This window comes from Mobula hypostoma, chromosome 7, assembly GCF_963921235.1.
Source record: "Mobula hypostoma chromosome 7, sMobHyp1.1, whole genome shotgun sequence".
NCBI lineage: Eukaryota > Metazoa > Chordata > Chondrichthyes > Myliobatiformes > Myliobatidae > Mobula > Mobula hypostoma.
In genome coordinates this window covers 151,191,113-151,208,293 of record NC_086103.1, presented here as the reverse complement: position 1 = coordinate 151,208,293, position 17,181 = coordinate 151,191,113, and the positions used below count along the sequence as shown (strand labels likewise).

Sequence of the window (17,181 nt, the reverse complement as noted above, 5' to 3'; positions counted from 1 at the left end):
TTTCCGATTGCGTCGTCTCTGATCTGGGCCGACAATTACGTGTCGGCAGCACCTAATTAATTAGCTTGTTTATTTCGGCTTTTTTCTTAAAGATGGGCTGTGTGCCTCCCGGTTACCTTTGCATTCTCCATGAATCGGTATCTGTCCGTGGCCTGGGGGTTAGGGTGGTGGGACACTGGGATGTCATCTCGTCGCCTATTTCCATTAGAGCAGGCAGCTCATCTTCTTCTATCTCTGCCCGCCTCGATGTCGAAGGTCGAGGTTCGTCGTCTGCTGTGGCTGATGTGGAAGGCTTGCTTGACTGCTGAGCCTCGCACATTTTTCTATCACACAGTTCTTTAATAAGGACTCAAACCACCCTGCAAGAATCCCCTAAACCGACATACCTTTTCAAAATTAAAGTCGTACTTTATCATTACTCATTTGGTTTCGATTGTTATCCTTTTTTCTTCCAATTGCATCAGCTCTTCATCTGTCAGTTCTTGGTGATGGGATGCCAAAACCTCTTCAACATCATGTTCGTCAGCTTCCACAAGCCAAACTCACGTTGTCCTTACCCATATGGGTCCCAGCTATGCCTGCCTTTTTGTTGGCTTTGTGGAACAATCTATGTTCCGTGCCTATTCTGGTATCTGTCCCCCACTTTTCCTTCGCTACATCGACGACTGCATTGGCGCTGCTTCCTGCACGCATGCAGAGCTCGATGACTTTATTAACTTTGCCTCCAACTTTCACCCTGCCCTCAAGTTTACCTGGTCCATTTCCGACACCTCCCTCCCCTTTCTAGATCTTTCTGTCTCTGTCTCTGGAGACAGCTTATCCACTGATGTCTACTATAAGCCTAAACAACAGGAATTCTGCAGATGCTGGAAATTCAAGCAACACACATCAAAGTTGCTGGAGAAGTTGCTGCTCCTGACGAAGGGTCTCGGCCTGAAACGTCCACTGTACCTCTTCCTAGAGATGCTGCCTGGCCTGCTGCATTCACCAGCAACTTTGATGTGTCTACTATAAGCCTACTGACTCTCACAGCTATCTGGACTATTCCTCTTCTCACCCTGTCTCTTGCAAAAACGCCATCCCCTTCTCGCAATTCCTCCATCTCCGCCGCATCTGCTCTCAGGAAGAGGCTTTTCATTCTAGGACAAGGGAGATGTTCTCTTTTTTTAAAGAAAGGGGCTTCCCTTCCTCCACTATCAACTCTGCTCTTAAACGCATCTCCCCCATTTCACGTACATCTGCTCTTACTCCATCCTCCCGCCACCCCACTAGGAATAGGGTCCCCTGGTCCTCACCTACCACCCCACCAGCCTCCAGGTCCAACATATTATTCTCCGTAACTTCCGCCACCTCCAACGGGATCCCACCACTAAGCACATCTTTCCCTCCCCTCCGCCTCTCTGCTTTCCGCAGGGATCGCTCCCTACGCGACTCTCTTGGCCATTCGTCCCCCCCATCCCTCCCCACTGATCTCCCTCCTGGCACTTATCCGTGTAAGCGGAACAAGTGCTACACATGCCCTTACACTTCCTCCCTTACCACCATTCAGGGCCCCAAACAGTCCTTCCAGGTGAGGCGACACTTCACCTGTGAGTCGGCTGGGGTGATATACAGCGTCCAGTGCTCCCAATGTGGCCTTTTATATATTGGCGAGACCTGACACAGACTGGGAGACCGCTTTGCTGAACATCTACGCTCTGTCCGCCAGAGAAAGCAGGATCTCCCAGTGGTCACGTATTTTAATTCCACATCCCATTCCCATTCTGACATGTCTATCCACGGCCTCCTCTACTGTAAAGATGAAGCCACACTCAGGTTGGAGGAACAACACCTTATATTCCGTCTGGGTAGCCTCCAACCTGATGGCATGAACATCGACTTACCCCATCTGTTACTTATTTTTATACACACATTCTTTCTCTCACTCTCCTTTTTCTCCCTCTGTCCCTCTGAATATACCCCTTGCCCATCCTCTGGGTTCCCCTCCCCCCCATCTTTCTTCCCGGACCTCCTGTCCCATGATCCTCTCGTATCCCTTTTGCCAATCACCTGTCCAGCTCTTGGCTCCATCCCTCCCCCTCCTGTCTTCTCCTATCATTTTGGATCTCCCCCTCTCCCTTCAACTTTCAAATCTCTTACTCACTCTTCCTTCAGTTAGTCCTGACGAAGGGTCTCGGCCTGAAACATCGACTGCACCTCTTCCTAGAGATGCTGCCTGGCCTGCTGCGTTCACCAGCAACTTTGATGGGTGTTGCTTGAATTTCCAGCATCTGCAGAATTCCTGTTGTTTGTCCTTACTTCGTTCACCACGATCAAAACGCTTAATTATGTCTAGTTTTACCGTAAGTGTAACACCCTTACGAGCTCTTTCAGGCTTTTCCGATACCATAGAACTCATCTTGCAAACGGCTGCTTACAGGCACGTGTTAAAGCAAAGCAGTTCCGAATCCGTGGAGAGCGGCTGCTCGGGGTGCGCTGCCTTTTATCACGCGCTGAATTTTTTTTCCCGTAACAGTGAAAGCATCTTCTGAAAGTGAAAATAGGTCTTTCATAACAGTGAGGTTTCGTAAAGCAAACGTTCGAAAAGCAGGGGACACCTGTATTTACTGAAAGGCCTGGATAAAGTGGAAAATGTTTCTATTCAAAGGAGAGCCTTGGATTCAAGGACACAGCCTCAGAATAAAAGGATGCTCCTTTACAAACTGAGATGAAGGGGAATTTCTTCAACCAGAGGGTAATAGAATTTCTTGCCACAGAGGGCTGTGGAGGCCAAGTCACTGAGTGTTTTAAAGGCAGAGATTAATAAGTTTTTGACTGATAAGGGGGTTAAGGGTTACAGGGAAAAGGTCAGAGAATGGAATTGAAAGAAGTAACTTCTCTTGATTGAACAGCAGAGCAGACTTAGTTGGTTGAATTGCCTAATTCTGGTCCTGTATCTAATGGTCTAATGACCTTATTCTAGCTTTCATAATCACAGGCATGGAGTACAAAGGACAGCTGATGTGGAATCTTTATAAAACACCAGATAGGCCATAACTGAAGCATTGATCCACTCCTGGTTATGAAGTAAGTGCTGGCAGAGGTACTGCCTTGCAGCACCAGAAACCCAATTCAATCCTGAGTATGAGTGTTGACTATGTGAAATTCGTGCATTCTCCCTGCCAACTGTTTTTTTTCCCCTGGGTGCTCCAATTCCTTTCACATCCTAAGACATGAGGGCTGGGAAGTTAACTGGCCACTGTGAATTGCCTCAAGTGGCTAAGTGAATGGTCCAATCTGAGGGAGAATATGAGAATAAAAGTAGCACATTACAGGATGAATGCCAATATGTTACAGCCGACATGGACAGTGAACTAAAAGGGTCTGTTCCAAGCTGTACATCCCCACAAATCTGAAGGTGAAGTAATGATTAGCAGCAGATACTAAGCAACAATATAATGCAAAATTGAATAAAGTAGCTACTGGAATCTTACCATATAACAGAAGTGAAGGTCATTTTAAAAGCAAGTCAGAAACTCCTTGTACTACAGAAAATACCTTATGTCTTGACTTTCAAACTCTATCCACCATCTACAAGGTACCAAGGCACTTTGCACTTTCCTGGATGAGTGCAACTCAAACAACAGAGGATGCAAGATACTTTCTAAGATAAAGCAGCCTATGTAAATGGAACCTATTCACCACACTTATGATTCAATCTCTCCTCTACTGGATTATTGCAGATGCAGTGTTTACTTCCGTTAACAATAATCTCTCCTGTAAGTCCGTAAGATATAGGAGCAGAATTAGTCCATTTGACCCATCGAATCTGCACCATGATTTTATCATGGCTAATCCAATTTTCCTCTTAGCCTCAATCTCCTGTCTTCTCCCCGAATCCCTTCATGCCCTGACCAATCAAGAATCTATCAACCTCTGCCTTAAGTATACATAAAGACTTGGCCTCCACAGCTGCCTGTGAAAAAGAATTCCACAGACTCACCACCCTCTGGCTAAAGAAATTTCTCCTCATCTCTGTTCTAAAAGGACGCCCCTCTATTATGAAGCTGCGTTCTCTGGTCTTAGGCTCTCCCAGCATAGGAAACATCCTCTTCACATCCACTCTTAACAGGTCTTTCACCATTCGATAGGTTTCAATGAAGTCATCCCTCACTCTTCTGAATTCCAATGAATATAGGCCCAGAGCTATCAAACACTCTTCATATGACAAGCCGTACAATCCTGGAATCATTTTCGTGAACCTCCTTTGAGCCCTCTGCAGTTTCAGCACATCCTTTCTAAGATAAGGGGCTCAAAACTGCTCACAGTATTCCAAGTAAGGCGTCACCAGTAATTTATAAAGTCTCAACATTACATCCTTGCTTTTATATTCTAATCCTCTTGAAATGAATGTTAACATTGCATTTGTCATCCTCACCACAGACTCAACCTGCAAATTAACCTTTAGGGAATTGTGCACAAGGACTTTCAAATTCCTTTGCACCTCAGATTTTGTACATTTTCTCCATTTAGAAAATAGTCAACCCTTTTATTTCTTCCACCAAAGCGCATGATGATACACTTCCCGACATTATATTCCATCTGTCACCTCTTTGCCCATTCTCCTAATCTGTCTAAGTCCCTCTGTAGCCTACTTCCTCAAAACTACCTTCCCCACCACATATTTTTATATCATCTGCAAACTTTGCAACAAAGCCATCAATTCCATCATCCAAATCACTGACATATAATGTAAAGCACAGACCTGGCAGCCAGCCAGAAAAGGCTCACTTTATTCCCACTCTTTGCCTCCTGCCAATCAGCCACTGCTTTATCCATGCTAGAATCTTTCCTGTAACACCATGGGCTCATAGCTTGTTAAGTAGCCTCATGTGTGGCACCTTGTCAAAGGCCTTATGAAAATCCAAATACACCACATCCAACAATTCTCCTTTGTCTATCCTGCTTGTTAATTCTTCAAAGAATTTCAACAGATTTTCCCTGGAGGAAACCATGCTGTCTACAGCCTATTTTATCAAGTGCCTCCAGATACCCTGAGAACTCATCCTTAATAATAGACTCTAAAATCTGACCTCGGTGGTTGGGAAGATTAACTGGCCTATTGTTTCCTTTCTTCTGGCTCTCTCCCTTCTTGAAGGGTGGAGCGACATTTGCAATTTTCCAGTCTTTGGAAACTATTCCAGAATCTAGTGGTTCTTCAAAGATCATTACTAATGCCTCCACCATCTCTTCAGCCACCTCTTTCAGAACACTTGAGTGTACACCATCTGGTCCAGGTGACTTATCCACCTTCACACCCTCCAGTTTCCCAAGAGCCTTCTCTCTAGTTCTGGTAACCACACACTTCCTGCCCCCTAACACGTGGAACTTCCACCATACTGCTAGTGTCTTCCACAGTGAAGACTGATACAATCTGAAGAATCGTATACTATCGTGAACTGGAAATATATTGGATTCCTTTACTTTTGCTCCAAATTAAATAGCTTCATGGGATCACATCAGTGAAAGGTAAGAGCTCATATGCTTCTTCACAAGAATACTTTACCGTGGGTAACGCATGCTAGGGCTTTACTCTTTGGAGAGAAGGAGGATGAGAGGAGACATGATAGAGATATACAAGATAATAAGAGGAATAGATAGAGTGGATAGCCAGCGCCTCTTCCCCAGGGCACCACTGCTCAATACAAGAGGACATGGCTTTAAGGTAAGGGGTGGGAAGTTCAAGGGGGATATTAGAGGAGGGTTTTTTTTTACTCAGAGAGTGGTTGGTGCATGGAATGCACTGCCTGAGTCAGTGGTGGAGGCAGATACACTAGTGAAGTTTAAGAGACTACTAGACAGGTATATGGAGGAATTTAAGGTGGGGGCTTATTTGGGAGGCAGGGTTTTAGGGTCGGCACAACATTGTGGGCCGAAGGGCCTGTAATGTGCTGTACTATTCTATGTCTATTCTATCTATGCCGTCCTGTCACTAACATTTGCATCCCAAGAATGGAGACAAGTATAGTGTTTTAATCAAGTCTCAGATTTTCTAAACATTTCTATACATTTACCACAATGGTGATATTGATGTATGTTATACATGTTCCTTTCTCGCATATTAAAATGCAAGTAAAAATGTAAACATTAATAAGACATTTTAAATAGAAATAACTCCTACTAAAATAAACTGATTGTACACACCTTATCAGGATGAGTGAAATATTTAGCAGGAAGAACTGGGTCCTTGGGAGACTCCAAGCTATAAGTAGTACTTTTAGAGATGATGATGTTCATTGCAACATCACAAACTGTGTATAATTTCTAAAAAGGAAGCATATTGATATGTAACTATCTTAAATTAATATCTGAAAAGAAATACAAAGTGTTGAGCCACATTTAATACATCCTTTCCTATTATAATCCTACTAGTTTTCACCAAAGAAAAACATTTTAAATCTTTACTTATGTTCTCCAAAAGGAATTAATCAAATATATAATTTACTGATAGGTTACAATGCTTATGATTGTGAATTACAAGTATAGTCATCTAGTGGTATGGTATTTAAGAGACTTAATTAATGACCTGAATATTTAAATTTCACTAACATAGCCAGCAAATCAGTTAAATTATATTTAAGTCATTCAGGAATAAAAAGTTTAATCAGTAGCTACGAAACTATGAGTGAAGCAAACTGCTACCTTTATCTATTACACAAGATATTAAATCCACTTCAATACAGCTACTCTTAGTTTAACCACTTAGTTGAAGACCAAATTGTTAAAATCTCATGAGTAAAAAAATTTGAGACACAAATGTTTGTTTCAATGTACTCCATCAAGTGTCTCAATCCAACACTCAAATAATGCTTTCCCCTTTAATCATCTATAACATAAAAAAAAGAAACAGGCCACACCATTGTGACATTGTCCTTTCCTAGTATTCATTATTCATGCTTGCTCAAAGGTCAAATTCACTTCTTGCCATTGAATAGCTCTCAGTAAGCTGCTGACATCCCAACATAGCCTATCCTACAAATGGCAACTATGACATGATGTTGGGAGGTAGGAGTAGGGGATAGGATGGGGAAGAAGGGTTTGTGAGTACAGTGAATTGGATGTCTGATAATCAAGCATTTCTGGAAAAAAGCTAAAAAAAAGTTTTAAAGTTGATCTTTTTTGTAAAATAATGTCACTTTTACTTAAGTAAAAACATAAACATAAGTTGAAAAAAGAAAAATAAACAAATAATGGACAAGATGGGTCATAAGGGCCTATTTCGCTGATGCAGGTTTCCATGAAAAAAAAGCTTAGCTTTTATATTAAGTCAACAACCGAATTTAAACATGGGTCTGGACTTGATGCCTAGCCTCTAGCAAAAAAGCTGGTACCAGAAGCTAAGTCCATCCAGTTCCTCATCTCAGCAATTTCTCCATTCTAATGGATTCAAAATTAAGTCCAGAAACAGGGGAGAAGGTCAGATTTGTGTATAACCCACTTCTTGTGCTTCGTCAATTATCATAACAGTAAGCATACATGTCCGAAATATATTGCTGCACTCTCTGCAGTTACCTGAACATTCTCAAAGTAGCAACTAAATACCCAAAATATTAAAAAGCAAAATACCATAAATGCTGGAAATCTGAAATTAATAAAAAGTAAATGCCAGGAAGGGTTAGGAGCATCTGTGGAGACAGAAACGGATTTTTGCCAGTTCTGCTTGAAGATCGTCAACCGGAGTCGTAGTGCAGTTTGTTGCTCCTTAGATGCTGCCTCATCTATTGAGTATTTTCTACATTTAGCCTCAAACATTAAAATTAACTGCACAAAATTTATAGGCAAACCTCATTCATCTTTGGATCATCTGGTCCCTGGACATCTTTCGTCTGTTTTATATTTTCCACCATTTTCCTAATAAAAGCGTGACTGTTATTTTCATTTTTAGCCATCAAGATTTCAAGCATAAACCATAAGCATCTGGAAAAGAAGATTAGAAGAGAAATTCATTTATCAGTTTAAAAATATAATTGTACAGAAATAGCAGATTTTCAATTTTACTGTTTCACTAAAATAGGCATGCTTACCTATTCCACTTCAATTCAGAACATTTGATGAAGCAGCCTTCAACAATACTTGCATAGCAAAAAAAACTTTTCCCTAATGCTTTACTGTAGCATTATCTCACACTGAGTTTTCTTTATGTCTAACAGTTTTCTTAATAGGAAACTTATTCTCATTCTGGAACTCTGCATGAAGTGTGACCAAGGCCTGCTGTAAACTGTTAAAAAGCTTCACTCCTGTCTTATGACTTGTGCATTCCATTAAAACACAAAGCTGGGAGATTTGAAGATGGGAGATATCTACCACAATAACTTCCACATTCTGCAACTGAGTCACACAACCTATTCTCTAATACTCTAAAATCTGTCTTTTTTTAAAGCCCGTCAGATTATGAATGCCCCACTCAATTACAGCTCGTACATTCAAGAGTGTATGGGAAACTAGTAGATGGATTTGCTGGCTGCTGAGCCTACAGAACACTTCAAAAAAACAGAACTCTGCTCTAACCTAGGAAGAATCTATAGTTTCCACTAGGTGCCAAAACAATGTACGAAATTTTATTTCTTTGCCATTTCAAGCTTACATAAATGACTACAGATAATTAAGTACCTTCCCCCATCTGGCACAAAGTTTTTGTGTTCAAATTCATGACTCCAATTTAAGCACTCCAGTTTTAAAACAAAGCCATTATTATCACTTATTCTTTTCCCAAATATTTAATATTTAAAAGATCCTATACTATTTGCTGAATTTGGGAAAGGTCAGATTAATGAGGTTTGTGTAAAAACTCACTTATTTTAAGTGAAACTCACAATTTCAAGACAAAATCCTCTTTTCTAAAGAAAGTGATGATTTGATTCCCACACCATTGCCCTCAACAATAATACCAATTCTTCACAATTTTGTTGTCAAGAATTTGGTTTAATTCTAACTGCATTCTCCCTGAAAACAGCGATGCTTTGATTTCTGATAATCTTAATGTTATATTTTCTTAGGAGACAGTGATTATATTCAAAATAATTGTTTATAAAATATCTGAAGATATCCCGAAGATGTGAAGGTTTGTCATAAATCTAAATATATTCCATCTATAATCATGGTAAATTCAGAAGATTAATGAAGTGAAAATAAATGCAGTTATTTTTAAAATATAAAAGTGGTAAATATCATTCCATTTCCAGAGCTGTTGATAAAGAGAAAATAGACATCACAAGGAAGGAGTGATAGATGGAAGAGGAGAAAAAAGTTATTCAACCACAAGAAAAGTGCATGAAAAATGAACAAAGAGCAATGAAGCAACTAGATACGAGAGTAAGTATTAAATAGCATACAGGACAACATGCACAGATGAAGTCAATCTCTGCAATTTTAAATTGTCCTGTAAACACAATTTTACAATAAAATTGGAAGCATACTTACTCTTTAATGTCCTTCAGCTGTTCAATATCCTGTACCTTTACATAATCTGGATCGTGAGCAAGAAGGTGAATTGTGTATGGAACAGCATACTCAGGCAACAATGATAACAATTTTTCTGCAGAGAAAAAAGATGAGGAGCTTCATAGAAAAACAAAAACCTATTATAACAACAAGTCATTAGGTGACAAATTATTCATTTAACCAAAAAAAAATTGCTTAATTAAGTCAGTAAAGGCAAACTTGGATAAGTAGAAAGTGCTGCATTTTGGGAAGTTAAGCCAGGGCAGGAATTGCATAGAAGGTGGAAGGGCTTGCAGAGCGTTATAAAATAGAGAGACCTTGGGGGTCAGGGTATATGTACGTAGTTCACTGAAAGTGATGACAGAAGTAGACAGACTGGTAAAGGTGGCATTTGGAAAGTTTGCCTCAAACAGTCAGGGTACTTGTGTACAGGGATAGAACATCATGTTGCAACTGTACGACTCATTGGTGAGACCACATCTGAAGTATTGTGCACTGTTCTGGTCACCCAGATATAGGAATGATGTTAAGCTAGAAAGGGTGCAGAAAAAAATGGCCTGAGAGAGGATGTGGAACTAGCTGCCTGAGGAAGCTGCAGAGGCAGAAATCTCTACAATATTTGAAAGACATTTGGACAGGCCCATGGATAGAAAAGATTTAGTGGGATATGAGCCAAACAGAAGCAAATAGTACTAGCTCAGAAAGACATCTTGGACAGCATGGATAAGTTAGACTAAAGGGCTTGTTTCCATACTGTACGACTCAATACAGGGGTATTAACTTTAGATGACTTTCACCTCACTGCAACCTCTCCAGTATTTGTTTATCAGAGTTTCTGCTATTTGTATTAAATGTTAACTTACTTGGATACAATCATTCTAGTCAAAATAGGAACTCCATCTGAGATGTTATAATCTTGTTCACATTAAAGTCCCTAACTTATTCTTACAAGCTGGATTTAAAACAAAAAGACAGAGTTTTCCAAACTGAAAAGGCAACAAAAACTCATTAAAGGCATCCTGCAGTGACAGATGCAGGCAAAATATTTACCAATAATACAGTGCCACCCAGAGTACTCCAACGTGGGAATGAGGCAACCATCACAGCACTACTTAGCTAAGCATAACCAGCAAGCAGCATTCACCAAATCAGTAGGAGCACTAAACATAACACCACACCAAGTAAATGCGTCCATTACACATCTTGAGCATTACATAACTATAAATACCACCAAACAAGTAACAGTCAATTTAAAGTAATCTTTCAAGCTGTCAGCTGAATGTTCAAATGCTATTATGTACAAGGCATACGATATCAATGCCAGTCAATAAAGAACAGTTGAAAAAAATGGTGCAATTAATTATTTGAATTATATAGTTGTTTCAAAATCACCAAGTATTTATTGATTTATAAATTCAGTGAATACTTTGTAGAACACCTTGATCAGTTCCCTTCATTTTACTCTATAAATCAATTGGTCTATTTTTAATCATTATATTTAATTAACTTTTCTAGCGAAACACCTGTATGGGCCCTCTGAGTGAAGATAAAATTAAAATAAAAGCAATTTTGTTACGAAATCCACTGTGGAATTACTATTACTTCTACCCCAGGAGAAAAAGATGCTGCACATTCCTTTGAATAAATAAAACTAATAGAATGTTTTTCTGTTGTAATAAGTTATTTTATTTCCCATAACTTGATGATACCTACCACTCACTGCTGCATGCTGCTTCAGATATTCCCTCCTAATATTGATATTTTTCACAAGACATTGCCTGGCATGTGCTCTTCTTTCTTTTGCTGGGTCCTTTGCACAGAGTGAAAAAATAGCCATATATTCTAGTGGTAGTCGTAACTTGGCAAGTCCTTTGTTGAGTTTCTGCGCAAATATCTGCCTCACTTGATAACATTCATCCTGTAAAGAAACAAATTACTCTGAAACAGACAGAAGAAAACAGCCAACTTAAAAATGAGAAACTAAATGCTTAAACTTACATATCACAATGTGGATTCCCACATTCTTATTGACTCACAACAGTTCGTAATGCACTGTCGTAAGCTTTCAACTTACATAAATGGGTTTTTTTAAAAAGCAATGTTTCACATGTAATATCATGGTTGGTAAACCAGCTACACTTGATGCAGGTTTCACACTATAAATTACCTTTTATATGAGCATGTTCAACAAGTACAGGCCCCAAACTAGTAACATTAAGACCATAACACATAGAACAGAATAAGGCCATTTGGGCCATCAAGTCTGTCCCGCCATTCGATCATTGCTGCTTTGTTTTCCCTCTCACCCCTATTCTCTTGCCTTTTCCCTGTAACCATAAAACATAGGATCAGAATTAGGTCATTCAACCCATCAAATCTACTATGGCTGATATATTACCCCCCTCAATCCCATTCTCCTGCCTTTTGTCTGTAACCTTTGATTAATCAAGAACCCATCATGACCTGGCCTCCACAGCTGTCCTTGGCAATGAATTCCACTGATTCACCACCCTCTGACTAAAGGGATTCCTTTTCATTGCTGTTCTAAAATAACACCTTTCTATTCCCAGGCCGAGCTCTATGGTCTTGGTCTCTCCCAAAATCCTACGCTCTTAGAGTCTCCCAATATTGAAAACATCCTTGCGGTGTATTTTAAAACATTATCATTGTTGAATTTCACCCCACCGATATTTTGGGACCGATGACTGACCAGAAACACAACTAAACCACCATGTAAATCCATGGCTCCAAGAGGAAGCTGACCAAGTAGTATGCAGCTAATGACTTACTCCTTACTGACTTTCCAAAAGCTTTCCACCATCAGCAATGTAATCTGGGATCACTACCAGATGAGCACAGCTCCAACAATAAATGTTTCACTCCATCTAGTCATTTAGCAGCCAGTTAAACTGATACCCCAACTCCAACGGCACAAGCAGACCAAGTTCCATCTGCAAGATGTACTGGAGCAATTCAACAAGGTTTACTCAAGAACACCTATATTCATCATAGAAGGAAAAATAATAAGATAGTGACATCAATTCAAAGATCCCCTCCAAGTCACACACAAGTCTGCCTTGGAAGTACGTTGTTCTTCCTTCATTATGATTTGCTCAACAAACTAGAAATTGCTGGTGATAGTAATGTGGAAATACTCTGGCGGTCAAGGAAGCAGTACTTTCTCAAAAGCAATAAGCATGATCAATAAATGCTGACCTTGCCAGGCTTGTCTGCACCTTGAAATTTAAAAAAAAACCTGAAATGGTTGCTAATTTAGCAAAGAGAAATACTAATTTTAAGTACTATGTGGTATATAGTTGATAAAATTATACCATAATGTAAAACATGTTTTGCTATCAGCATCCAAATGTTTAGATGAAAAATACAACTGATATACAACATTATACACTAAAAATATATTGAGTTTGCAACTCTGTAAAGTAACTTACTATTTATATAAAATGTTAATAACTTTGTATACAACCAATAATAAAAGCAAGAAAAAATGTTGTGATTTCTCAAGATCGGTTTAAATTGAAAGTTCTCTTTCAAGATATATTTTCATATCAAACCTAGCAGACCCACACCCAGCATGGATAGATTACTGACAGAAACATGGTATTTGTTTCTGAACATATATGTAGCATCTATCTGCCCAAAAAAGTTACCAAAAATAAATTAGACTAAACAAGATTTTTTAAAAATGACTTACATTCATTACCAGTGCACATAACTGAAACTGTTCCAGAGTGATGATTTCATAGTAACATGGCTCCTGTGCTAGCTTCAAAACAGCACATCCAGCAGCTAGGCGCAGACGTGACATATCAGGCTTACTGCACAGGAAGCAACAGGAAAAGAGACAAATTAATTGGATGGTCATTTACACTTTAAAGTCATGACATGGATTAATGTTGAAAGGCATGGACACAGTGGATGTGGCAAAGTTGTTTCCAATGATGGGGGAGTCTAGTACAGGAGGGTATGACTTAAGGATTGAAGGGCACCCATTCAGAACAGAGATGCGAATAAATTTTTTTAGCCTGAGGGTGGTAAATCTATGGAATTTGTTGCCGTGGGCGGCAGTAGAGGCCAAGTCATTGGGTGTATTTAAGGCAGAGATTGATAGGTATCGGAGTAGCCAGGGCATCAAAGGTTATGGTGAGAAAGCGGGGGAGTGGGTCTAAATGGGAGAATGGAACAGCTCATGATAAAATGGCGCAGCAGACTCAATGGGCCGAATGGCCGACTTCTGCTCCTTTGTCGTATGGTCTTATGGATTAAAAACCATACTTGTGTTTAGTTCAGTTTTACAATTAACATGACTGATTATTTATTACTAGTCCTTTATTTCTCTAAGGTTTTTAAGGAAAACTTTTAAATACTATACACAAAGCACACCAGTTTTTCTTCTACCATATTCAGTTTTTTAATTTTTTTTAAACAAGCAAGATTTTTAGGTAGTGTGTGATTTTAATTTGAACAATACCAAACAGAAGTTTTCATTTAAGTACCAGACTAAGACATTATTGCAAATACTAAGTTGGAAAAACCATTTAAAACTAAATTACAACTGTATAGTTAAATTATATTCATAAGAGAACTTAATTTTCTTTATATTGAATTATCCATGGCAGCGACGATCATCACCTACATCCTGGATGTAGTGAAAGTACAGCATACAGAACAGAAAGAGTAGAAAACCCAGACTGACAACATGGGCTCCCCATCTTCCATATATTCAGTAATGCAAAAATATTGTTAGTAAAGTTTACAATCATAGAGTAATACATCACATTTTCAAAATACAGGTCTACTCTCATTGTGCTCCTGTGGGCACAATGATCAAGTTAGAATTTAAAATAAGCCCAATGCTGAGCCACATTTCCTGTTCGCAGATTACACTTAATTGACTTCTCAATCTCATTAAGTAATGTTTGAACTTAAACATAGATATACAAGTTAAGAAAAAAGAAAAAAGCCAAATTCACATTGTCTGTTATTTAGATATGAAAATACAAGCTCCAGATCATTTAACCATCATTCATGCCCATCAGGAAGGGAAACTGTCACTGGAAAACATTTTTAAACTTTTATTATGACTCATACTGTACCACTAAAATCTATTCAAAATATAGCAGAACATAGAATAAAGAGCAGTACATCAGAAGAACAAGACTTGCATCTCAAGATTCCTGTGCATTGCTTCTAAAGATCCTCCCATTTTACTGTATATTTTTCATTTACATTTGACCTCTCAGAGAGCATGCCTCACATTTGTCCAGATTAAATGCCACCTTTCATTTTTCTGCCTATATCTTTAACTGATTTATATTCTGTTGTATTTTTGACAATCTTCTTCACTATCCAAAACTCTGCCAATTTTTGTGCTTTCTGCAGATTTACTACACAGATCATTTACATTCTTGTATAGATAATCACAAGTACAGGTCCCAGCAATGATCCCAGCAGATCACCACCGGTCATGACCTCCAGAACAGAACAAGTAACTTTTATAAAAATCTTAAACAGTAAAATAACAGCTCCTCTCCTGCTGCATCAAGCTGCAATGACAATTCACAACTGTAATATTTGCACTCTTTTTTTAGCAACTGGTGTAACTCTACAACCTTTCAAGTACCATTTTTGGTTTGAGTGTGCAAAAAAGTGGAAGCCTGACATCTATCAAATTAAGTAGAAGGCCAGGGCCAAGATTAAAACGTGTTACAGGGGAATTGTATTAAGCATTTTACTGTGCCTAAGTGAACTGCGTGGATTTAACGCCAAGACTGAACTAAAAAAAGTTCACTATTTAATCATATTCTCATATACAGAAATTTATTTCCTCTGATAAACAATGCAAAGATAGTTTGATCTTGTTGATTTCAAAGCCAATTCCCTTCATCACCTCCCTTCATAAATATAGTTTATTTTAGTTCATTAGTCTCTACTATTTTACCAAATGAAACTATTCTTGATTACCTTACTCATTGTTTAAGGTAGCACCGTAAAAATACACCTTCTAGGTTTGAGTTCATATACCCTCTTTCTTGAATTGTGAGAAATGAAATTAAATTGCTATCTGAATCAAGACTTACCTCTACAATATAAATAATGCACAAAATCGAAAACCAAGCATCTTACTGACCATATATTTCAAGTTCAAGTTCAATTTATTGTCATTCAACTATACACATGAATACAGCCAACCAAACGAACCAATACACCTCTGAACCAAGGGGCACAACAGAGTATATATAACTCACACATACATAATACATAAAGTAATATTACCCCAAATAAATTTACAAATAATAAGGTGCATTTACAACACAAGTTAAAAAGTACAGTATTGCATTACTGGTACTTCATATGTGATGAGACTTGGGTGGCAGCAGGGAGTTCAGTAGTCTTATGGTCTGGGGGAAGAAACTGTTTCCCATTCTAACAGATCTCGGCCCAGTGCTATGGTAACTCCTGCCTGAGTGTAGTGGGTCAAAGAGTTTGTTGGATGGGTGTGAGGGATTATTGATATTTCTATGAGTCCTGCGTATACAGTGCTCCAGATAAATATTTTTGATGGGTGGATGCATGGAAGAGAGACCTCAATGATCCTCTCAGCCATCCTCACAATCCTTTGTAAGGACTTGCAGTCAGATGGCTTACAATTCCTGTACCAGACAGTGATACAGCTGGTCAGGACACTCTCAATGGTACTCTTGTAAAAGTTGGTTAGAATGGAGGCAGGGGGAGCCTCAATCTCCTCAGGAAGTGGAGATACTGCTGTGCTTTCTTGGTCAAAGAGGAGGTGTTGAGGGACCAGGTGAGATCATCCTTTATATGTAATCCCAGAAACCGAGTGCTCCTAACTCTTTCCACGGAGCAGCAGTGCATGTGCAGTAAGGAGCGGTCAGCCTGCACCTTCCTAAAGTCCATAAACATCTCCTTGGTCTTGTCCATGTTGAGACTCAAGTTATTGTGTTTGCATCATTCTACTTGCTACTCTACCACCTCTCAGTACGTCGTGTCGCTGTCGTTGTTGAGGCCAGCCACTGTTGTGAACTTGATGATTCGGTTTGAACTGGACTTAGCAGTGCAGTTATGTATCAGTAGGGGGCTGACACACAGCCTTGGGGAGTGCCAGTGCTCAGTGTGATGGAGCTAGAAATGTTTCTGTCAACACAAAACTGACTGTGGCCTTTCTGTCAAGAAGCCTAAGATACAATTACAAAGAGAGGTGCTGAGACCCAACAAGGACAACTTAGCCACCAGTTTCTGAGGGATGATTATACTAAACATCAAGCTGAAGTCAATAAACAGCATCCTGGCATATGAGGCACCTTTTCCCAGGTGAGACAGAATGGAGTGCAGTGCAGAGGCTATGGCATCAGTGGACTAACTTGAGCGATAAGCTAACTGGAAAAGGTCCAATGTAGCATGAGATGGGATTTAATGTAATCCACAACCAGCCATTCAAAGCTCTTCATTTTCACTGAGGTCGGTGCCACTGGGCAGTAGTCATTGAAGCAGGTTACTGTCACCCTCTTGGGCACCAGGATGACGGTGGCTGCCTTGAAGCCTGAGGCGACAATGGACTGTTCCAGAGAGATGTTGAACATGTACGCTAGAATCTCTTAACTGAGCTGCACAGTCCCTCAACACCTGACCAGGTACATTATCAGACCCGGCAGCTTTTGTCGC

At 39.5% G+C, this 17,181-nt stretch overlaps 1 protein-coding gene across 7 annotated transcripts in view; it reads right to left on the bottom strand.

The window, feature by feature from the left end:
• pds5b (PDS5 cohesin associated factor B) overlaps window positions 1-17,181 on the bottom strand; it is a 270,645-nt gene that overhangs the window by 26,759 nt on the left and 226,705 nt on the right. For all 7 annotated transcript variants that reach the window (XM_063054295.1, XM_063054288.1, XM_063054290.1 and 4 more), the window contains 5 exons: window positions 13,193-13,316; window positions 11,194-11,398; window positions 9,460-9,574; window positions 7,824-7,956; window positions 6,184-6,303 (listed from right to left, as the gene is read on the bottom strand). In XM_063054295.1, coding sequence (XP_062910365.1) covers window positions 6,184-6,303; window positions 7,824-7,956; window positions 9,460-9,574; window positions 11,194-11,398; window positions 13,193-13,316 — 697 coding nt within the window. The remainder of the gene's footprint in view (window positions 1-6,183; window positions 6,304-7,823; window positions 7,957-9,459; window positions 9,575-11,193; window positions 11,399-13,192; window positions 13,317-17,181) is intronic.